General features: G+C 35.0%; 1 protein-coding gene across 1 annotated transcript in view; it reads right to left on the reverse strand.

Moving 5' to 3' along the window:
• The window catches only part of Kank (KN motif and ankyrin repeat domain-containing protein 2 kank), a 65396-nt gene that overhangs the window by 14007 nt on the left and 27209 nt on the right, over window positions 1–24180 (reverse strand). Inside the window, exons 4-9 of the mRNA XM_089089917.1 lie at window positions 23326–23406; window positions 15822–15984; window positions 12805–14332; window positions 8077–8247; window positions 5512–5749; window positions 2711–2923 (exon numbers count right to left, since the gene is read on the reverse strand). Of these exons, the coding sequence (XP_088946043.1) occupies window positions 2711–2923; window positions 5512–5749; window positions 8077–8247; window positions 12805–14332; window positions 15822–15984; window positions 23326–23406 (2394 nt within the window). The remainder of the gene's footprint in view (window positions 1–2710; window positions 2924–5511; window positions 5750–8076; window positions 8248–12804; window positions 14333–15821; window positions 15985–23325; window positions 23407–24180) is intronic.

Raw genomic sequence — 24180 nt, forward strand, 5'->3', positions numbered from 1 at the left:
AGCTTGCATAAGACTGAAAAAGCTGACTCGCAAAGCTAATTGATTCTAAGCAGAGAAAAAGGAATTTTGAACATTCACCGGTGAATGTCGACATTGATCAGATTTACCACATTCACGGTAACATATATATTATTATACATTTTTGCTTTTATGTATTTTATATATTTATATTTCATTATATAATATAAAACTAAGAAAGATCGGGAGTCAAATTTTCGTAGTAGCAGGCAAAAAAAAAAAAAAAAAAAAAAAAAAAAAAAAAAAAAAAACCATAAGAAGATGAAGCTTTTCTTTGAAGGTCCGGTTGTCTTTGAGAATCAACAGCTTTTTATGTTGAATTTTTAAAGATGAACAACGTTTTCAAATTTAATCAATTAGTTTTTCTTATTGATCTTCTCGGTTCAACGCGGCAACACTGATGGAAACGTTACACTGCCTAACTGGCTTCATAATCTAAAAATAAAAGTCTTAGAAACTTGTGGATTTCGGGCATGAAAATAATTAAGCTGAGTCCAAGGGACAAAACTATTTTTATGTCCCTGGTTCTTTAACAAATTCAGTATGGCGAGAAAACCAGAGAAAAAAAGAGACAGAGAAACAGAGGAGTTATTAGTTGAAGAAAAAATAGTACTACTATGGTCTTTTCAGCTTCTCTTTTTATGCCTACAACAATTTAAACCCTTGGAATGAGCTATTTTATTATTATTAGAAACTACACTACAAAGGGGAGATTGTTGCTCTTCAGCCCCCTCCCCCTCACTGTAAGTGCAACAGGAAATCCTCATCACTTTCAAAACTAAAGAGTTTAATCCAATGGTGAAACATTTTCTATTGCACTAAAAGCGACTTAAGCATTCCAGTAAATAACAATTTATACTCTTGCTTTTGGGTTGTTAAGGGGAAGTAAGCTTGCTTGTAAATTTAAATATTGCTCTTTACAATAATCAAAGCAGTTTTTATTTTTCTTTCTTGTTTTAGATACACAAATCTTATTAAAATATCCAGTCATTCTGTACATTGTGGCTAGAGACCCGGAGACCGTCCATATAGTCTTTTAGTCCCTCAGTTAAAATGCAGATCAACATTTTTGTTTCCTAGCCATTTTGGGGACTGCAACAAGGACAAACTGGGGACTCGATGGCCAATTAGGCAACAACTGTGAAAATCATCCAATTTACAAATAGAGCAAAACGATTTACAAAAATTTTTACTTCGACGATATTATACTTCAGAAGGATTACGTTGCAGGATGAATATAAATAAATTTGTTATCAGAGATGAGGAGTTGAAGACCTGGTAACAAGGTTTTCAGACATGATTCATGATTCAGACATAAAAATCATCCAATTTACAAATAGAGCAAAACGATTTACAAAAATTTTTACTTCGACGGTATTATACTTCAGAAGGATTACGTTGCAGGATGAATATAAATAAACTTGTTATCAGAGATGAGGAGTTGAAGACCTGGTAACAAGGTTTTCAGACATGATTCAGTCAGGATATTCTGTAATTGTCAATGGTGCCACCTCAGCAGATAGATAGTTTCTGACTTTATCGTCTGTCAGTCTTTTTTTTTTTAACGAGTCATGAATTCAAAACACCGATTGTACATACATCGGTGAAACAAATAACACCGATTGTACATACATCGGTGAATCAAATAACACCGATTGTACATACATCGGTGAAACAAATAACACCGATTGTACATACATCGGTGAAACAAATAACACCGATTGTACATACATCGGTGAATCAAATAACACCGATTGTACATACATCGGTGAAACAAATAACACCGATTGTACATACATCGGTGAAACAAATAACACCGATTGTACATACATCGGTGAAACAAATAACACCGATTGTACATACATCTTACTCGTTTACAAGAACAGACTTAGTAAAATCCAGTATTCTGTTAACCAAATAGCATTAGTATCTCTGCTTACCATTTTTTTGGATACATACAAAAAAGTATCACGATATTCTTCAATACCTTTAGAAGTCTAAAAGCATGCACTTTACTGAAAACACTAAACCGGCCTCCCCCCCTCCCGACACCCAAAAAAAACAACAAACAAAAAAATATTATCTTAGGAGCTAAAAATTCCATGTATAGACTATGCAGAAAATAAAAGACTTTCCCATAAGTCTTTACCTGTCATAAATTTTAGTATGTCTTCGGATATCAGCAAAGATTTTCTTAATCTTTTTCTTCTATCTATAACATTCGCTTTAATTTTTTTTAACGATTTTTGCAAGCAATGATCCCACTGGTACCCAGCGTACATGGAAGTGTACTGTAATGCAATCTTCATTACTTTTGCTATTATCGCATTTATGACCAGAATTAATTAGCTAGCTGAATCTCACCGAGATTCTCAATTAAACATAGTACATTCTATTTTTCTGATAAACAGATGGCAGTAGCATCACTTCTTATCTTTTTTCTTGTTTTTACAACAAGGTTTGCGACGTCCTTAATTACTTGATAGATTCATCTATGGTTCATTTCTAAGGCCTGACGGTATACAACGTAAATTTTACAAGAAAACTGGACGAATATACTTCAGGCTATTTTACTGTTATTAAAAAGCAGTTGCCTGTCCAAAAAAGACTATAGGTAAACAAGGTGCGATACACACAATGTCGACTTTTTTTTTTCTTTTTTTTTTTGTGGAATAGTAAAAAGAGGACAAACCTGACAGGCTCTTGCATTAATATCAACATCATTAAAAAGCCTCTTGACAACTAATTTATGTTCTTCAGTCGCAATAGGAGCTAAGCAGACGAGCATTATTGGGGTGTAGCCAGCACGATTCGGTTTTCCAGAATCACAAACTTTTGTGTCCAACAAAAGGGAGACTATGGAAAAATTCCCATGCGAAACAGCGTAGTGCATGGCTGTATTTCCCTAAAAAGAAAATGTGTTAATAAAGGACAGCCGGAAAATCGATTATTTCATTGGTAAGAAATACACTGTCCCTTTGAATAACAGGATTTACAATAATTGTAGGCTGTAAAAAAAAAAAAAAAAAAAAAAAAAAAAAAAAAAAAGATTTTAGACACGTCTTTTTACCAAAACAGATCGAAACTAAAACATCAACGGAAAATCTAATCAATATTTACTGTAAAGACGATTTGCTGTAACATTATTTCAGATTTTAATTTTTATTAAACACAAAACAGCTATGCAATATATATATGCTATATATATATAATATATATATATATATATATATATATATATATATATATATATATATATATATATATATATATATATATATATATATATGTTAAACTATGTTTATTAACACAGTAATTATGTGGCATTACGCTAATTAATTTAGAATTATGTTTTTTGTAATTTGCCAAATAGCCTGTCGTCTAAAAAACTGCAGTGTTACGTTAATAATGCATTATAACCACAAAGTAGCGATATAAAACTTTACACTGCGATATAAACAGAGTAATTATGTAGCGTTACACTAAGTAATTTAGAATTATGCTTTTTGTTGAATTTCTATACTAGCCAAATATCCTATTGTTGAAAAAACCTGTATCGTATACTGTTTCGTGAAGGTTAGAAAAAAGTTGGTTTGCTTCCCTCAAAATTTTAAACTTCCTCTCCCTCTCACCGAACCTAAAAAAAGAAATATCCCCTGAAAGTTTTAACGACATCCCCGAGCCATGGCAAAACAGGGTATACTTACAAAACTTGCCAAATACTTAGCAATACTTGCCAAAGAACGCATAAAAACCGTCACATTTTAATGAAACCTATTGCTGCAAGCAATCTCCATAATAATGAGGTATGGTCGATTCAGTGACGCAAATTGGGAGAGGGGTAGAATATTTGACCTAATATGAATTTTTGCTCTCCCCCCTCCCCTCAATTTATTTTCTAAAAATCGTATTTTCTGTGGATTTTTTTTTATATTTTACTGAATCAAATTTGAAAAATAAATTTTTCTCCCGTAGATTTTTGAAAATACATTTTGCCCCTTCCCCCCTACACTATTTCAGCTGACGACATTGGGTCTGTTGTCTTTAGGAAAAAGTCTCGTACTCTCTGTGAACACCATTCTCTGTGAAAATCAACTTGCTGAACAGCACCCCTCTCTCCAGGAAAACTGATACTACCGATGGCATGGCATCTAGAGCCCACGTCGCAGTTTTCAGGTTATATTAAGTAGCGTGTATTTCGCAGGAGGGCAGAAACCCTGCGAAAACATGTTTTGGGTTATTATACTGTTATTAAAAAGGAGTTGTTTGTCGATGAAATATTTACAGGTATACAAGATATGACCTACAGAATTTTGGCGTTAGCAGCTTTGATTCAAAACTATTTTCGTAAGCAAAAAAAAAGAAACTCCTTGATACCAGAGCAGCCGAATAAGATACAGGAAAGGCATTAAAGTAACCGATAATGTTTTATTTGAGAAAGCGCAATGGAAAGCGCAATGGGAGGGGAATGTGGGGAACTTTTCAAAAAATGTCGTATAACACTTATCGTATAAGTGTAACCAAATCGTATAACCAAATTATCTGAACTATTTGAATAGTTATCGTCTTGTCACGACATTCAGCTTCCAGTTTCGGTAATAATAGTTATTATAAGAAAAAAAGCCGACTCGCATTTGGATAATTCCAGTTGACCACCTAAGGACTGTCTTGAAAAATACTAAAAATCAGATAATTACACAAGCAAAAATTTAAATCGTCTAATCTATTTAAATGATTATTGCCTAGTCATGACACTATCCCTTCAGTTCAGACACTAATGACAATGGAAAATGATTCAAGTCACACTAGCATCAGTAATGTTGACTTCTATGGCTCAAACCTTCCACGAGAAATAAAGCAAAAACAGATAATTAAATAAATAACACACCAAACCATTTAACCTATTAAGATGATCATTGTATTGTCGTAATACCATCCTTCTAGTTTTGAAAATAACAACAATTTAAATGAGAAGCTCTTTTTTTCACATTAACATTAGTCATATTGACGACCTCGGCCATCATATTGACCTTTCTTGAAAAAAAGCAACAATATGCAATTAAATAAACAACATACTAAATCATCTATTTAGATGATTATTGTCTTTGCATGACACTTTTTGACATAAAGTTCATGACACTAGCATTTTAGAGGAAGTTTAGATGAAGATGATGTTTAAAGATGAAGTTTATTAAAGTTTAAAGCCATCAATCAAAAGTTATGACCCTGAGAAAATTTGACTGATTTTTCGAAAAAAACTCACCCTCGAAAAGGGTAGAGGTCTTGACAAAAATTACAAATCATATTCAGAATATAAGAGAACATCGTCACAGAGGTTTCCATCTCCTATCATAAAAACGCAGATGAAGTTCTTGAGGGTTAAAACACGGGTTGAAGCCTCGGGTCCCTTCTCCTTGCAGTAGATCAACATTCATCCTACCCCAATAACTGGTTCGCAGTAGTTATAATTCAAAAAGAGTGGATCCAACTTACATTAGCGTCAGTCATGTTGACCACCTTAGCTAAAACATTTCTTGAGACTGCTTCCAGTTCGTCTAAATAATCTTCAACTATCTTCGGATTTGCTTCCTTTTTACTAGTAACAGTAAACCATTCTTGACTGATTATATTTGTAGCTGCTGTTAGGTGTCGACTACCTTTGATTTTTGAATTTGAAAGCGAGTCATTCAGAACTTTCAAAGCTGCTTTCATCTCTTTTGATGGTTCAACCCTAACAATTACAGTCAAAACTTTTAATAGTATAAAGTAAAGGATGGCCACAAAAATAGAAAAAAACTGAACCGTTAAAATTACATATATAAAACTGCACTTAGTCAAAAATTTTTTAAATATAAAAAAAATATTAAATGAACAGAAAATATAATATGAAATACTTTTTTAGTTTTTGTTTAATGACTCCCCTCGCAACAAACCCTTGTAGCTTCACAAAATTTGCCGTAATAACAACGAAGAGAACACAAATCTTAAATGTATGGACTTAAAAATTGTTTATTTTTCACGGGATAAAACATGTCATGTCAAAAACGGGATAAAACCCGTTTGTGACATGTTAATCGCTGTAGACTAGGCAATGATAGCGTGGTTCGCCTTCCGTGTACGATATTAAACTTTGTTTTTTTTTGTGGTTTAGGAGGGGGAGGTACCTAGATAAGGTTACGTATTTAATATATGGTACGCTTTACCCCCCCCCCCCCTAATATGCAAATATATAGCCCAAATTTGTTTCTAAACTATTATGTTTTCATCCTATTTTATTTTATTTCATTAGCATTAACCAAACTTGAATTTTTAGAGAGGCCCATAAAATGGGAAAGTACTAAAACAAGAATAAGATTTCAAAGTGATTATCTAAATAAAATTATATAGAAATCATCAGATGCGTCAGGCAACAAGACATTAAAAAAAACGCTTTTGAGTAAAGATTGCGTTCCAGCTGTTTTTCATAAAGGGATAGACCAAAGAGTGTATTAATAAAACACAGTGCCGACCACATGACTTTTTGTGCAACGATGCGCTTTTTCTTAAAACGCCACGAGGTTTCAAGACCATCATTACGAAAAACTCGCCTTTCTCGATAAAATTTGAAGCATTCACTCATGTTAAAATGGAGAAGTACTTTTGTGTTACATGGTAAAAAAAAAAACTCCTGATGGGAAAACTGGCATCTTAAACTGGCAGCAAAAAACAAAAATTAAGTTTCCAGTACTAAAATGTATCAAATTAGACCTGATGCAAACTATATATATACAAAATCGGATGTATGTCGGTGTATTGTAGGCATTACTGCACTATTCATCCGATCGTAAGGACACTTTAAGAAGTCGTTGAGTATACTCTTGCGGTGGTTCTAAGCAACCCCCCACCAAGGCCCTCTTAATACTTTTTGCGCTGACTGAAATTAGAGTCCTGAACAAAAATACTTATCGGTTCCTTCTGGTAACACAGTATTCACATTTTCTGAATATTCAATTAACGGTTAATTTATTATGAATTCTATCATCTAACACACTTCCGATATTTAACAATTTTTCTCAATGAATTTTCTTAATTTGGTATTGAACTCAATTTTTTATATACTTTTAGGTTTAAAAATACGATTGTCAAATATCAAAAACTGCGAAATGCAAAACGGCGTTGGTTTTCGACAATAGCGCCAGTTTCCGCTCTTATGAGTAATCCATCCTCTGTTATATAGCCTTTAGTATCCACTAAAGTGGCAATTTCCCCTTCTAACACATTTGACAATTAAACTACCCTTCAAATAAACAACACTTGACAAATAATTTAGCGCCTACTTGGCGTAAATCTCCTTATATTGTACCATTGGCTAAAACGCAAAACACGTTATTCTGCCACCGCTGCCATCAAAACTAACTTTAACAACATTCTGAAGTGGTTCCGCTAGTATTCGTAGTACGGCCGCGTCGGAGATGCAATTATTTACCCTAGATACAATTTTACAACTTAACTGTAGTTAAAATATGCCAATAGCTGTAAAAGGTTTACAAATATTAGCACCTTTTTTTGCCATCAAAGTGCTAAGCCCTTCTCTAATAGAGTGGCGGATCTAGAGGAAAATCCTGGAGGGGGGGGGGCAATGTGACGAGAGCACCAATAAGCAAAATCTTGGGGAGCCAATGTGACAAGGGCACCAATAATTGACCAAATTGACAAATTATTAAAAAAAAGAGTGAAAAACAGAAGAAAAAAAAAAACAAGGAATGAGTGCACCAGAAAAAAATCTTGGGGTGCCTAGGGTCCCCTGCCCCGGTCCGCTGGATCCGCCAGGACCATAATAAAGCTTCGAAGAATGAAGTTTTTGATTGTTGTGACATAAAACTCCATTGGTCCGTTTCGGTGAAATTTCTTTCTATTTTTGGAAATTCTATTTTTTTTTTAAAGTGACAGTTTTAAAGCCTTTGCTAAAAATTCAAAATTTCTTATTTTAGTGTCCCCCTCCTAAACATACTCCCTGTCCCTTAATAAAGACTAATGACTAGTTTGTCTGCTTTCTTTTTAAATCTAAGTCGGAAATACCTTCTTCGGATTTCATTTAGAGCCATTTGTCCTCTGGCTTTGCTCGGAGAAGAAGGCGAGGATTTTCTATCTCTTTCCGTTCCATCACTTGTGTCTGATTCAGACAGTGTTTCACTTTCATCCTCTGAAAAATCGCTTAAACCAGCTTCTGGCTCAGAAATGGCTCGCTTGCTGAAAGTCATAAAATACAAATTAGATTGCCTTTTTGTGGTTCTGGTATCGTTAATTTTGAAAACACAATTAGGGTATGACCAATCTGATGTGACCATATCTTCTAATGTGCTAAGATAAACGCAATCCGTGCACTTACACATATGCAGCAACTTTTCGGGGAAGAACATTTTAAGAGGTAGCAACGTTGAACCTACCCAGTCTCAGAAAAAAAGCAAACCAAAGGTAATTATTATGAAAACGATAAACCGTGATATATAAAAATCGAGTACTAATAAATCGTATACATATCTACTTGTATGAACGGTAATTGAATGTAAAATTTTATTGCGAGAAGCAGAAAGCAGAAAATGTCCTTCTGTGACATCGGGAAACATTCGGGAAACATCTTCATTGCACCCCCCCCCCCCCAGATTTGCTAATAATAATATCCAGGTAGATGAAACTATCCGCTTGATCGATACTTGCGTTACCCCACATCAAAAATTCACCTTCATTTATTCCTAGTCTTAGCGACTTGGTCTTCTTAACATTAATTTTCAAACCTATTCTTGCACCCTGAACTTGCAAAACCTCATTCATTTTTTAAAATTTTCCATCTAGTACATTTAAACCATCAATATAATCTAAGTCTAGGAGAGTTTTACTTTCCCATACGATTTCATGCTCTCCCCCAGCCTATGCCGTGTTCTTTAGAACACAGTCCATCAAAATGATTCATATAAATGGGGGGTAGAACGTAACCATGCTCAGTCCCTGATTCAATACGAAACCAGCTATTAACCAAATTTCCTACTTTAACCACATCAATCTTGTGCTCGTACATAGCACTAATCACGTTAATGAATTTTTTCGGAGACTATACAAGGATAGAACCTTCGCTGAAGCTCTTCAATCGGCTGAATCAAACGCTTGTTGATCTGTCCTCAGTAATCTATAAAACTGAGGACTAAATGGGTCTAATGACTTGGAAACTTCTCAATTATTAACCTAAGAAGGAAATTTTGGCCAACGCAGTCCCCCCCCCTCTCCGCCCTTCCTAAGACCAAACTGTTCGTCTCATAAAACTTTATCTCCGACATCTCTGAGTCTAAAAAGTATCGGCATACTAAGTAACTTGTGTTTATAATCTGGTGTGTTGTTACGGTAAAGGTTGAAAATTGAAATAAGCTACAGAAAATATTGTGACACATTTAATAATTCTAACACGTACTTATGATGTCACCACGATTCTATCTAGACTGTAGGGATGCAAGTGAAAGCCTTTGAAGTCGTTGTTTGGATTGATCACGCTTCACATATAATAATTTAAAAGAAATAATGGTTAAATTTAATATATTCGAATTTAGCAGAAGTGATAATATGTAAGTGGCTATCATTAAAGAGGTTCTTTCGGGTTTTTATGCATACCCGACCAATTAAACACCAAGTATAAAAAAAAAAAAAAAAAAAAACTCATCATTTTCTTGGGCTTTATAGAAGAGAAAATCAATCCATTCTACTAATTTGAATTGAAACATTAGTACATTTACAAATAAAGAAACATGAGTTCAAACTTTGAAGTTATGTTTCTTCTTTTTTTGTGATTTTTCATGTTTTCAAGTGTTTTCATTGTGTTTTTTTATATTTACTTCTTAACAAATTCACTAGAAGTGGTTTTAATATACAAAAAATAACTATTTTTATCTAACAAGCTTTCGGCTTTCAAGGGTATTAGAAACTACCAAAAGGGCGTTTAGGCCTCAATTTCCAGATTTATCCTCTTTACTTCCTTTCCTTTATTTACTCTTTTCATTTACCAATTATTTGAGTCCATTATTCCAGTCTTCACAGCATCCCTTTTGCAACCTATTAAACTCTTTCAAATTTAGAGTCAGACAGCTGAGATGCGAGGTATAGCCTTTCAAGTCCCTGTTTGTATGGCTGACGCTTTGGATAGGGAACCATAGAAATCGTCTTTGGTAAGGAAACAGTTCGTAGTAAGGAAATGTTAGCAAAGAACTACTCATGTTAATAGTACATAAAACCCTAAAAAAATAGAATTCGATAACAATATTTACATCAAACAAATTAGCTTTTGTGCTGGTTTCAACTATGTACACTTCATTAAGTTTAAAATTACCTATTAAAAGTTATGAGCCTAAGAAAATTGACTTAATTTAAAAAAGGGAAACATCCCTCATACACAGGACAATTTCCAGTTATTTTAATTTTTAACATTATGCTTTAGTTTTATTGAAAGACTTGTTTTTTTATTTATTTGACGACCTTGAACTGGCGTTTTTTACCCGTGGATTACTAAATCGACTCGGTACAGTCTACGACTGGGCGAAATGACAACTTATAGATGGTCAATGAGCTATGAAGATGAAATTTCATATTACGACTTAATTGAGTACAAGAGATTGATCTCTCACAATTGAGGCATATTGACAAAATTTCAAGTCTTTACCGGAAAATACTCCAAGATCTCTAAAACAATCCTTCGCAGAATATGCAGGTCATTTACGAAACAAAGAAAGTACTCGCAGTTGTATTTGTATTGACAGTCGTAATAATACCGACAAAAAGGGGAATAACCACCAACGCGTTGAAAAATGGAAAAATAAGGTAAGCAATCACTTTCCGGATCACTTTTTTTTAAATATGTGAGTCTTGCAAAAGAAGAGAAGAGAAAGAGGAGAAAGAGGAGCTTCAAAAGAAGAGAAAGAGGAGGCAATGCGGAGTTGTTGTTCTTTACCACCAACGCGTTGGTGGTAGTGTCTTGCAAGCAGTAGCTTCAAAAGAAGAGAAAGAGGAGGCAATGCGGAGTTGTTGTTCTTTACCACCAACGCGTTGGTGGTAAAAAACGGGCATAAAACTTTGCCTCCTTTTTTAAACGATTTTGCTCCTCTTCAAGCTAAAAAAAAATTCGGGCTTTAGAAATTCAAGCTTTAGATTTGGGCAATTAAGTAAAATCATGGCATGAAAAGAAGGGTAATATGTTACACTTTGTGTAACAAAGTGTTCCGGCCTTATTTTCGCTTGCTCATATTCTATTAAACTGAGCACTAAGGGGGCTTGATGACTCATACACTTTTCAATAATTAATCTGAGAACGAAAATATGTGAGTCTTGCAAGCAGTAGCTTCAAAAGAAGAGAAAGAGGAGGCAATGCGGAGTTGTTGTTCTTTACCTGAAAATCAATAAGATATAAACGATAAAGATCTTTAACAATCTATATCTTCTGATATTAACAAAGAAGTTTAAACGACAACTTTATCACATGCCTGTGAGAAGCGCAAAAAGGGTCAATTACAGACTCTTGCTACCATATTTATGTCATAATGACTTTCGAAGACTAACCGCTGCAAAATTTTAATCAAGTGGTTAAGACACTGAACTTGCAACCTTGTCCTTCAGGGCTGGGGTTCAAGTTCTAGTGTGGCCAATTATTTGGTTTGGGACATGAGACTTTGGAATTACTCAGTCAGAGTTGACCTAGCCCTACAATGGGCACCTGGACGAATCTAGAAAGGATAAACAGAAAAGGTGTGCGAAAGCACAGGATGGCTGGCTCAAAGCCCCCCCCCCCCCAAGATTGTACTTCCTGGCTAAAGGGCCAAGAAACAGAGATCAGCACCAGTGGTTTAGACTATGAAGAGAATTGCTGTTTCTTCACTTTTTTTTACGTTTATGAAATCAATGCTGAGCAATAATTTCTGCACTAATAGACTTGAAATAATTTTATATTCTCTTGACTATTAACTTCTCCATTATACCAGAGAATACAAGTCATAGAAATTCGTCTACAGTTCTTGAAATCTGGCTTAGATCGCGTTTTAAACAAAGGCTAAATGACTACTTTTTTCCAAACAGAAGAATAGCAGCTGGAAGAAATTTATTAATTAAACAGATCCAAATTAAGCCTTAAGACATCAGTTAGATGGCATCTTAGGTGTCTACTTAATGTCAAAGCCCTTAATGGCAGGTAAAGAGACAAGTATTTTGAATACTGTCACTAGTTCGCAATTTGAATTGTCAAATGCTAATTTTATAGGTAAGAACAAGCTGTGAAAATTCTTACGACTTGTATTCCCTTATTCGTCTTAAATAACACCACTAAACAGCGATCTGCTATTTTTAGTGACTATCTAAGCTTCACCTTATTTGTTAAGTATATTCTACTATTTTAGAGCCAAAATAACCCATGGAGCCAGTTTAGCAAACATCTTTTTTGTGTCTTCGATATTGCAAAATTTTGGATCATTCGCCTTCGCTGAAGTACATTTTTGCTACATTGTCAACAAAGAAAATTGGTTTACCAAACCAACAATCTTTTCCTTTTTCCTTTCATTTCTTTCTCCCTTTCAACAACAATCGCTTTTAATATCATTACAGTCAGTCATTTTCTACTTGTGCCAATTCTAAGTTGCTTCTTTTACTTTGAATCTTAGTTGACTTTGGAGCATACAACTCAGCTTTCACAGTGTCAGGTGTTTCTCTACAAGTCATTTAGTGGACAAAATAATACCTTACCTAATTTATATCAAAGATTCACAGAGAGACTTTACTTGCCTCATGTTTCTGGTCATTTTGTCAAGAGAGTTTCCGCTTCCATGTCTTACACCCGGTTCAGATTGAATGTCTTCCTCAAACGGCGAGTTCATTAATCCAGCAACAAAGCTAGCAGTCGAAATCTTTACTGCCGGCTTTTGAACTTCTTTTCTTCCAATTAAAGGGCTGTTCGGAGCAGATCTGGGCAAGGGCAGTGCAAGTCGTGTTCTCGGATTACTTCCTTTTGCCGTTATTGGACTCCTTGCTCCACTATTTGTACTTGTATAACTACATTCTGATGTTTCAGAAGGTGGTATTTGAATCGTTTGACTCAGCTTTGGGATGCGGCTCGGAACAAAAGGAGGTTTTACTGTTGGTGAAGCAGACTTTCGATCACTGAACAGTCCTTCAGAATTGCGTTTTTCACACTGATCATCAGTCTCAGTTTGAACTGAAATTGAAGACATGATATTATAGCTTTTTGGCAGCAAATCATCGCTGTCTGTACTGCAATCACGAAGACTAGGTTTATCAGGACAGATTTCAGAAGGGAATACTGAGTTGTCCCCAATCGCAATATTTCTTGTTTGCACCTTTTTACATTTATCACAATAGGTTTGGTTAACTTTGTAATCTCCAACACCAATTGAACGACTTTTGATAGCAGAACATTTTTCGCACCAAGTATCATTGATATGAAAAGCACCAACACCGATATGTCGTACAGATTTTTTAGAACACATATTGCAAAATTTGTCATTTATTGACGAATCGCTACTTGCAGTATCTCGAGTTAATGGTTTCGCACTAACAAATTTGTGAATGAGCTCAGGCTTACAACTTACTCCAACAGATCGCACAAAACGTTTCTCCATTTTACAAACTTGTGCTGACGCGTCTGCAGTTTTAACTAAAGGAGGAACAACTTGTACTATCCTTTGGGGCTCAACATTACACTGAACAGCACTATCGACACACGGTATCCGCCGCTCATCAGCCATCACCTTCTTGATGTCATCAATAGCAGCTTGGATGTCCTTATCCGTTTTGACATCACTGCTTTTTAAATCCGTCTCGCACAAAGAAGAACATATTTTTATAGATTCAGTATTTGTTGAATTGTCAAACGTCAATTTAGGAGGAGCCACACGAACTTGAGACATTCTTCTTAACATGGATGACCCAGCAAGACTATACTTCACATAACTTTTATAATCTTCAACTAAATTCGATTTATCGTTGTTATTCGTTTCGAAATCAGTATTAGTTTCAACGGAATTGAATCGCTTGAGAGACTGCTGAAAACACTTAAGACACGGTTTAGCACGAACTTCACGTGTCTTCTCAAATACCTTTGGCACTTCAATGGTTTCAGTTCCTACTGTTCGTACATCTTTAGTAAATAATGTTGAGGCGTCAGACGTTAAGCGAGGCTCCCCAACACACATATGGTGCAGAATAGGTCTCGATGAAACCCCCACTTCAGCAGTAGAAACTTTTTTAGGCAGAAGCTCCACAATAGGATCCAATCCACGCTCAATTAAGGCTCCTGAAATAAAGAACTGGAATTATACAGAAAGACAGAAAACGACAAACAAATACAAAAAACAGCTAGTAAGAAATAAGTTCGTGCTGATAGTAATATGCAGATCTTTAGCGCATAAACATAGAATATATTTTTGTTAATGCTAGTTGAAATGAACAAAATCCGTTTGTGGATATTAATTACAGTGTCTTATTAGCTTGGGAATTTCCAAATTTAATGCTTTAATCTCAAACCAAGAAAGGATTAATCTCAAATTTAGAAATAAAAATAATGTTGTTAACATTTCACCTTTCGAGGATTGCATAACCATTATTGATCTTGAAGTAAAAGTAATCTCAGGTTTTTACAACCGACCTCATTCGTTTTACTGGTGTTAAATTAAGTAACGGCATTTTTGTTTCTATATACGAGTTGCGTTTAATTTTAATCTAAAGGTTTACAACCACGGACATTTTGGAACTCAATCTTAAGAATTTATTAATTTAACTTTCTGGGTTTTTTTTGTTTTTTTTTTAATGTTAATTTTTAAGGCCCAATTTAGTAGTTCAATTGTATTGACGGCAACACTTACCACCATTATCCTAAGTTTCCACAAGAGCCAGTTATGGCTCATATAAAATCAGAGTAGAACCTTACACCGAAAAATACATTCGAAAAAACTTCCCTGTATGTTAAATTTCTGCTTGACAAATGTTTTTATATACGAGTTGCGTTTAATTTTTATCTAAAGGTTTACAACCACGGACATTTTGGAACTCAATCTTAAGAATTTATTAATTTAACTTTCCGGTTTTTTTTTTGGTTTTTTTTAATGTTAATCTTTAAGGCCTAATTTAATAATTCAATTGTATTAATGGCAACACTTACCACCATTATCCTAAGTTTCCACAAGAGCCAGTTATGGCTCATATAAAATCAGAGTAGAGCCTTACATCGAAAATTACATTCGAAAAAACTTCCCTGTATGTTAAATTTCTGCTTGAAAAATGTTTCTATATACGAGTTGCGTTTAATTTTAATCTAAAGGTTTGCAACCACGGACATTTTGGAATTCAATCTTAAGAAGCAGAATTTATTAATTTAACTTTCCGGTTTATTTTATTTTTTTAATGTTAAAATTTAAAGCCCAATTCAGTAGTCCAATTGTATTAATGGCTACACTTACCATCATTATCCTAAGTTTACACAAGAGCCAGTTATGGCTCATATATAGAGTATCAGAGTAGAACCTTACACAGAAAAATACATTCGAAAAAAGTTTTACTGAAATTGATCCATCTGAAACTAGAGATGCGCGACAAGCCAGCGGCTATAATTTACAAAACTTTTCTTTAATTTAAAAAAAGGGAGCATAAACCTTAAATATATATGTCTCAAAGTAATTAATACTTAATCTTTAAATGCAAATTTAGAAGTACTTAATACTTATTATTCAAGTGCAAACTTGAACTGCTTGTTATACCGTTGAAACCGTGGTAAATAATAAGCTTACCTTTTTTTGGAATTCTGTCTACTTCGATTTCAGCTTTTGATTCAGTGGTCTGCTGACTTTCATCCCTTTTCTCTACGCTGCTTTCAATGGGAGTGACATCTGGACAATTCTTCAATTGCTGGCTAAGCTGCCTCTTTTCCTCTTCAACAACTGAAAGTTTTACCTAAAGTAGACACAACCCCGTAATTTGCTCAAACCTTTTTAAAACTAATAAAATGCTCATACTAATGACGAAATGATAGAACAAAAAAAAAAAAAAAAAAAAAAAAAAAATGGTTGAACAAAGAAAGTGGAAGAATCGATAAGAAGTATGCATATTCATTCATACATACTTCTTTCTCGTGTGGTTCAGTATTTTGATTTCCTGATTAGAAATCAAGCAGGGCTTGCACTATCCCCGAATTTTCGGGTATTTCCCCGAAAATCTATGTGTCACCCCAAAAAAAAAATTTGGTTCCCCGAACCCCGGAAAATCACGCAATCACGGTGCCACCCCTAGCGATTTATCACCAGTGACTTTCCCTGCCAAATATTAATTTGCATACCATAATTCTTCACTACTCTCCTGTTCGTTAAATTTCGCCTCTTTTGTTACTTTGCATAAAAACCCGACAGATGCAATAAGCATTTTTGTTGTTGTCTTTTTACCCTTTTACTCGTACCCTCAATTTTTTTTCAAGGAACACTTAAGATGTTTAAAGATGTTAATTCAGTAAATTATTTTTTTAATGTAAAACTGAGACGGTATCCTATCAAGGTGGTATTATATTTAAGTGATAGTACCTTGACATTTTTTTTATTGAAAGCAGGGATGCCAAAACGTTGAAAAGTTGACAAAAATTAACAAGATTTTCGTGAGTTATACTTGGAACAGCATTTGTATAGTTTTATCGTCCAAAGGGAAAGGGACTTATGCGTCCAACCCGTTTTTTTTTCTTATTGTTGAAACGAGTTTACTTCGAAAACATTCATTCATAAGTACGAGGCAGAATCACACTAAAACGAATTGGGGAGACGATAGCGATAACGACATCCCCACCTAACGTTGCGCTCGAGTGACAATGGTGCCCTTGGTCCAGTGCCCAAGTTGCATTAAAAGGCCAGGTCATAATAAAAGCTTTCAATTTGGGAGGTTCAAGGAGTCTTTGACAGTCTTATGACCTCAGGGTACTAGATGTTGCAACGTTCTTATGTATCTACAATGGTTTAAAAAATTCGATCAACCTACAAATGATGACCAAAAATATGCACAAATATAACAAATGTAACATTTGGAATATTATAACACTTTTTCCCTAACTACGCTTGAAAGCTATTTTAAAAAGAAACTCTTTGGAGATTTCCATGGATATGACCATAGCAGAAGTTTTGAGCCTGGGTGGGGATCAAAGAGGAGTCTTTGAGTATTTTCACCACAGGTTACTTATTGTTGCGACTTTCTTAAATTTGGTAATGTTTGTGAGCATTTGGAAATCAAAGCTTAAATTCGATAACTGATACTAAGTTTCCTAACATTTTGCTTGGATTAAAAGTGACGAACTAGGAAGAAAATCTCAACATCTTCCTGGAGCTACTTCAGTCTGCATATTATTTCATTTAATTACATTTAAAACGAACGAGCTTTTAATTTTTTACCAAAGAAAATAGCTGGCACTTAATTTTTCTTCATAACGAATAAACCATTAAGTAATTTTTGTTTCATTGTAATTCAAATGTTCTCGTGTGAAGTGTTTATGATATATTTTTCAGTTTGATAAATTTATTCCTTTTAAATGCAGTTTATAATTTAACTAAAATTTGGGACTTATTAGTTTACAATTCAGAATGAATCACCAAAAGTAAAAATTAATAATATCCAAAAGAGCAGCCAAAAGCAATAAAAAAAAGCAGCAGTTCAGCCTTAGCCTACATGACATATATTCTATAAAGAAGCCAAAAAAAATTTTTAATGTATTTTTTTTAATTGTTATTAAAAACTAGTTTTTAATACAAAGAAGGATTTTTAGGAATCAAAAAGAGCAAAAAAAAACCAATCAATATCAAAGTCGCCCATTTCAGCTGTTTTAAAGGTGACAAAACAGATATTGGCAAAGGGCATTATGAAAAAATTAAGCTTCTAAGTTAAAACTTATATTCAAAGTTTTTACCCAGATAACTGACGGATTTTGTGATACAGTATTTGAAGTTTTGTATGCAGTAATGCTCGATGAAAAAAAACTACTAATATTGATAATTATTTATGTTAAGAATACATAGCTAATAGATACTTAAACTATTATACAAGGGTTCTGAAACGCCACATCCATTTCGTTTCTACCAGATTTCTACTTCTCTTGCTGAATAACGAAGAAGACCAGTTTCCAGCCAGCGACTTGTGAAGTTTTGAACTCATGAATAGACTCGAATGTGTTGTAAATTTAAGCTGTGATTTGAGAAAGACTGATGAAAACATTAATGTTTGCGGTCAACATTGATCGCACCGGCACGCTGTTTTTGGCACCGCCGGTATTCCTCATCGGCGCGGCGCCGGGGTCATATATATATATATATATATATATATATATATATATATATATATATATATATATATATATATATATATATATATATATATATATATATATATATATATATATATATATATATATATATATATATATATTCTTTTGAAATTTTCTCATAAAAGAACTGACAACTTTATGAGCAGGGGCGTAATATTCTATGGGACAGGGTGGCCCAGACCCCATATTGCCCCCTACTCCTCTCCAGACGATATTTAGCGCTTTCAAAAGTCTTGTCGAAACTAAGTTAGGCCAGCAAAATTCAAGCATCCACAGAAATACAGCAGTTTTCTTTAGTGTGCCTTTGCCTTTATGGCACTATATGGTTCATTTGTCACTTGGTATCCACCCCTCCCCCCCCCCTGTAAATACCCAAACATATCAAAATATAAGAGATCAAAAATAAGGACATAATAACTTAGAGCAGGAGAGGGAGTAGGGAGGCTACCCCGGTGTAGCAAATCCACAATATATAATTCAAACAAACCAATCAAGAAGAAATGCTGTGAAATATTATTAAACGTTTATAGGAGTCCTTAAATACAACGGCGGCGCATAAATTAATAGGTCAACCAAGTGTATCGAATTCCAAGAAGAAAATATTAACAGCAACTCATTTAGCTTTGCAAATGGCTATTGAGAATAGGCACAAGACTTTTTCCTCTCAACTAATTTATTGGCATAATGTGAGGTCTAAAACCACCCAAAGCGCTAAAATGCTAATTATTTATCTCAATTCCGTCCGAAGCTATATGAAGAGGATAATATTGGATATCATGAAGGCTAAAAACAAATGCAAAGCGGACTGGCTGGTCAGTTAGCAAGCAAGGGCAAAAATAGCGTCGGCATAGTTGAGTGGGGGTAGTATTAGCCAGTTCACCCTCAAACTGGACCCACCTATAACTTTACCTGATAAGGAAAGAGGGAAAATAGATGCCAGTGAAGACAATCTGGACCTAACTTGAATTGAAACTTTTGTCTATTAGGTAAATACAATCTGTATGTGCAAATAGCAAAAACAGAAGCCCAACACCGATGGTTTCATTGTGAATATAGTAAGGGACTTTAACGACTAAATAAAAAGTATTGACACTACTTTCGAATACATTTGTTTGCAAACACGATAATCGGAATCGCATATGGTGCTAAAATAATGTCTAAATTTAACTAAATTTCATATGCAGACTACGTGTAACAGTAATTCCCATCTTGTTATTCAAACAAAAACAAATAGCGAGTCACGCAAGTGATATGTCACGACACGATGACAGATGGAAAAGTGGGAGTGGGCATAAACAAAAAGTAACTTAAAAGGTAATTAACAACTACGATGTACATAAGTGAACGTGCAATATTTGCGCAAAAGCAAAGGGTGAAAAAACATTTAATATACAAAAAGAAAAAAAAACTTCAGCCAAGCAAAGCTTAAGTCCTGATTCGATATGAAAAAAAAAACATTTTTGGCCTAAAAAACTGACTTCCAGGGTTTATAAAACAGATTTCGTTCCATAGAACGGGCCCCTGCCCCAACTCCTTTATTTCTTTCCACGACCCCATTTCCAGAAGAACAATTCTTTGTAGGAAGTTTGAAACAATTCTATACAGTGAAAAAAAGAGAGGGGAGGGGGGGGGGGATCCGAGCCTGGTAACATAAATTCACTATCGCTGGCACCACAAGTAGGGCTATAAAAAAAAGAACTTGATGCCCAAAATTTTTTAATTATGGCTATTTTTTTGGCAGTTAAAGGCAGATTTTCTTCACCAAGATCTTTCTGCGGAATCACAGATTTCATATGTTATTTTTTCTTTAAAAAATGTCACTTGTTTTTGAAAATGGAAAAAAAATACACTTTTATATATGTTCACTGTCTTATGTTTTCCAGGGGAGGGCCACATTTCTCAGCTCACTCCTCACGGATGTCTATAGAATATATTTGTTATATATAACCTACTATTGGCTACTTAGTATATGAAGAAGCAAAATTAAGCCAAAGTTCGGTCAAGGGTATTCAAAATGTGTTAAGCGAAAGAATGGGGTAAACATTGGCTTTGCTAGGCATCATTTCCCTAAAACGACCTAAACAGCTTTACATATAACTTGAATCAGTTCAGAAGCACCTTTGGCAGCCAAGATTTATATTTTAAAAACCAATGAGCAGCAACATACGGTGTAATATAACGGTGTAACATAAACAATATAATATTTTAATAACAAAAAATGGTAGTACTAGTACAACTAAATCAGGAGTGGCGTCACATAAACAATGAGCGTCTTTGAACAGTAAGTTTCAAGTTTTAAAACTAGCAAGTTTCAAAACGTAGGAATAACATCTCCTCAGTGCAAATTTTCCCCTGGAAAGTTCACCCACCGGAAATTTCCCTCCCCGTGGAAAACTCTCCCTATGGAAACCCACCACAAGCACAAAATGCCCCCCCCCGCCGAAAAATGTCTATATTTCCCAATAGAAAACGCTATAAATAAACATTGGGCAAATTTCTTAACTTACAGGCCTCTCCCCACGGATTGGGAAAAGAGATGGCAGCAGTTCCATCATTTAATCATTATTACATGTTTTTTAAGCTATACAGCAGAAGAAATCTTGAAGTAGCTAAGTAGAGAGAAAACAAAATCCTTATGGCTTATCTTCGTCAAAAAAGTCTGTTCGTTAAATTTTTCTTGAGCTGATAGCACTTTCAACTTAAATGGCATGGTTATTTCTTGTACCCCCTCCCCACAAAGAAAAGTCTCAAACGCGCGTTCAACTGTCTTAATCAAAATACAAAGTTATCATATACTATACAGAGCACGAAAACGGGTTTTGCCAAGTTCAATTTCAAGGTGCTAAATTATTGGAAGGTGACTGTAAAAATCAGAGAAAAGGTTAAATAATTTAGAAAATAAAAATAAGAAAATACATCATCATCACATATACACAACCAAAACACGGTAAGAGTAAAGAATCTAGGTATTTCGAGCTAAGTCCAATTATTTTAACTAAGATGCAATTGTAAAAAACAGTATTTTAAGAGCATTAAATAACAAAAATGCATGTTTTTATTCAGTTTCTGTTGCTTGGGGTGTAATATAATTTTTTGAATAACTGAGACAACAGACGTCAACAAAAGCCAAGTCAAATCCGATTCATAGTGCATAAACAGCAGGAAAAAAAATGGTCAATATGTTTAAGTTATGCCCTGGGGGCATAAAGGTTTTTATAGAAGGCGTTGTCGTAGAAACTTCAAAACAGGCTCATTAGATTGGAAATTCAAAGAGCTCGTACCCGTTTTAATAGTCGAAAGTGGTTCGAGGGCAACTAGCCCTCACGCCCATCATTCCCCCAAACACATCCAATCAAAATTTTGAGATAGCCATTTCGTTCAGCGTAGTTGATTTCCAGATAGAAAATATGTTTTTGGGAAGGATACTCCCCCACAACCCTCAGGGCAAGGGTTTTAAGTTATGCCCTGAGGGCACATAAGTTTTTATAGAAGGCGTTGTCGTAGAAACTTCAAAACAGGCTCATTCAATTGGAAATTCAAAAGGCTAGTGCCCTTATTAATATTTGAAAGCGATTGGAGGGCAACTAGCCCCCCCACGCCCTTTATTCACCCACACACATCCAAGCCAAATGGTGAAGTATCCCTTTGGTTCAGTGTAGTTGATTTCCAGATAGAAAATAAGTTTTTGAGATAGAAATTTTGAGACAGACCTTCAAATATGTTTTCGAATATGTTTTGGATCCATTTTCTTTGGATATAAAAATGCAATTTAATATTTTCACTTTTTATATTTTTTTAAGGATTTGGCTTCAAAGCATTTGATCGACACTTAATTTTAAACTATTTAAAGAGCATCCCTTAAAACTAGGACTAATACCAAAACTGATGAATAGAAAATCTTCCTACAATCAAAAATTATCAACGATTTATTTGCTGCATTGTTTGAAGACATTCTCAAAGATTTCTCCCAATTTGTTAGGTTCTTTTGGCCATAGGATGTATACAATGCCGGCCTTTAGGGGTGGCAAGTAGTACAACCGCACCGGACCCCCGCGCTTCTTGCACGGCAATATGTTACGAATTACAATCACGTGAGTGATTTTGGGACTTCTCAAGGGGCCTCACAGAAAAAGCCGTGTAATTTACGGCTAGAAGTTCCAAGTGTGGGGCCCCCCTTTGCGGTGGGGTGGGGCCAGCGGTTTTAAAACTGTCAAAACTACCTAAAACTGTCAAACCCCCCCCCCCCCTTGTTAGGTTCTTTTGGCCCTGGTTACCAGATAAATGTCCCTTTCTTTTGTTTCTTTAGTTAGTTTAATTTCCGTCGTTGCCCGATTATTATCTGCTGTCTTGTTGAAACGACAACGTTCCCGCTGAACCCTAGGAATCACATTATTGCCGCTCTCACTGGAGGCTACACTACTATTACTCCCGCTAAATTATGACCACAACATCAGGCCCCACACATTTGCGGCTGCGCAAGGCCCCGCGTACCAGTAAGGCCCGCTCTGGATGTAGATCTTTTCTAAAATTTCTTTGCCACTTGTTTTTTATGGACTTGGTCAAATTTGCCTCTGAATAGTTCTGATGCCGAGTTGTAATGTTAATTAAGTGGTGCAATAGGGCTGTTAAAAAGAGAAGTGGAACACTCTTACACCCATGGGTATTTTTGCAAAAAATATTCAGAGAGCGGGGACCCAAATTTGTGAATAAGATTTGCCCTGAAAAGTTCCCACGGCGAAAACAAGTTATAGTTTGTCATTCTGATGATGAGGTATTACTCTTCTTCATCTGAGCAACATTCTAGGATTCTATGTAAAAACATACGAAATGACACGAAACTGTCACCGTAACTGTCACATAACGTGACTTGGCAACATCACATCAACTAAATACACGACTAACACTAGTGGTGTAAAAAGGCTATAAAAAGGAAGGCTACTCACTTGTAAAATAGGAATTGTTTTCACTTGTTCTTCCAATTCTTTCATCCTTTCTAAACTAGTGGCTAGTTGTTCTCTAATAGCCTAGAAATACAAGAAACTCCACTCATTCAGGTTTTTGGAAGACTAAACAAACAACTCCAGAAGCCCGTTCTGGAATACCAACATCCCTGTAGAAACAGGTGTCTCAAAAATGAAAAAAAAACATAATGAGAAGAGATAGTAATAATTTTTCTGATAGGAATTGATTTCACTAAACTAGTCGGGTATAATTTATTCATGAAGATTGGGTTAAACGATAAAATGCCAAACTGCACTTCTCTGGGCAGCAATAAATAAATCTTAGATTACATATCTGGTACTCGGAGTAGAATCGAAAACCTGTCAGCTTTGTCAGTCTTTCCTAAAAGGGCCAATTTTGCCAGATTAGTGGAGAATAATGCCAATTTAGCATCACAATTACATATTTTACAAGGTAAAATAGTCGGCTGGGTAGGAATGAAAATGGGCGTATTTCAACACAGAAAACGAATTCTAACGTTGCTGGCATGCGCTAGGAGCATTCGTGGGCAGACACGTGCATTTGAGTTTAATGTGGCAGAGAATGGAGGGGGAGGAGAGGGGGTCAAAAAATGCATAACCAGACCGATACTTTGGAAACAAAAGAAGCGTGTGATATCGTAAATGTCAAACAATTTGTAGGGAAGGCCAATCTGCATAGGCTGCATACCTGTCTCAGAATCCCATCATTAGAATAAGGTTAACTGCACTCGCTTTTATTCTTCTATTGCTATGCCAGGACTGCAAAAATGCAGCAGAAAATCTAGTAGTTTCATCTTGGGTCCAAAAGGGGTATCT

The sequence above is a fragment of the Artemia sp. Qi Xiang Cuo genome, chromosome 1 (assembly GCF_049724085.1).
Source record: "Artemia sp. Qi Xiang Cuo chromosome 1, ASM4972408v1, whole genome shotgun sequence".
In the NCBI taxonomy this organism is placed as follows: domain Eukaryota; kingdom Metazoa; phylum Arthropoda; class Branchiopoda; order Anostraca; family Artemiidae; genus Artemia; species Artemia sp. Qi Xiang Cuo.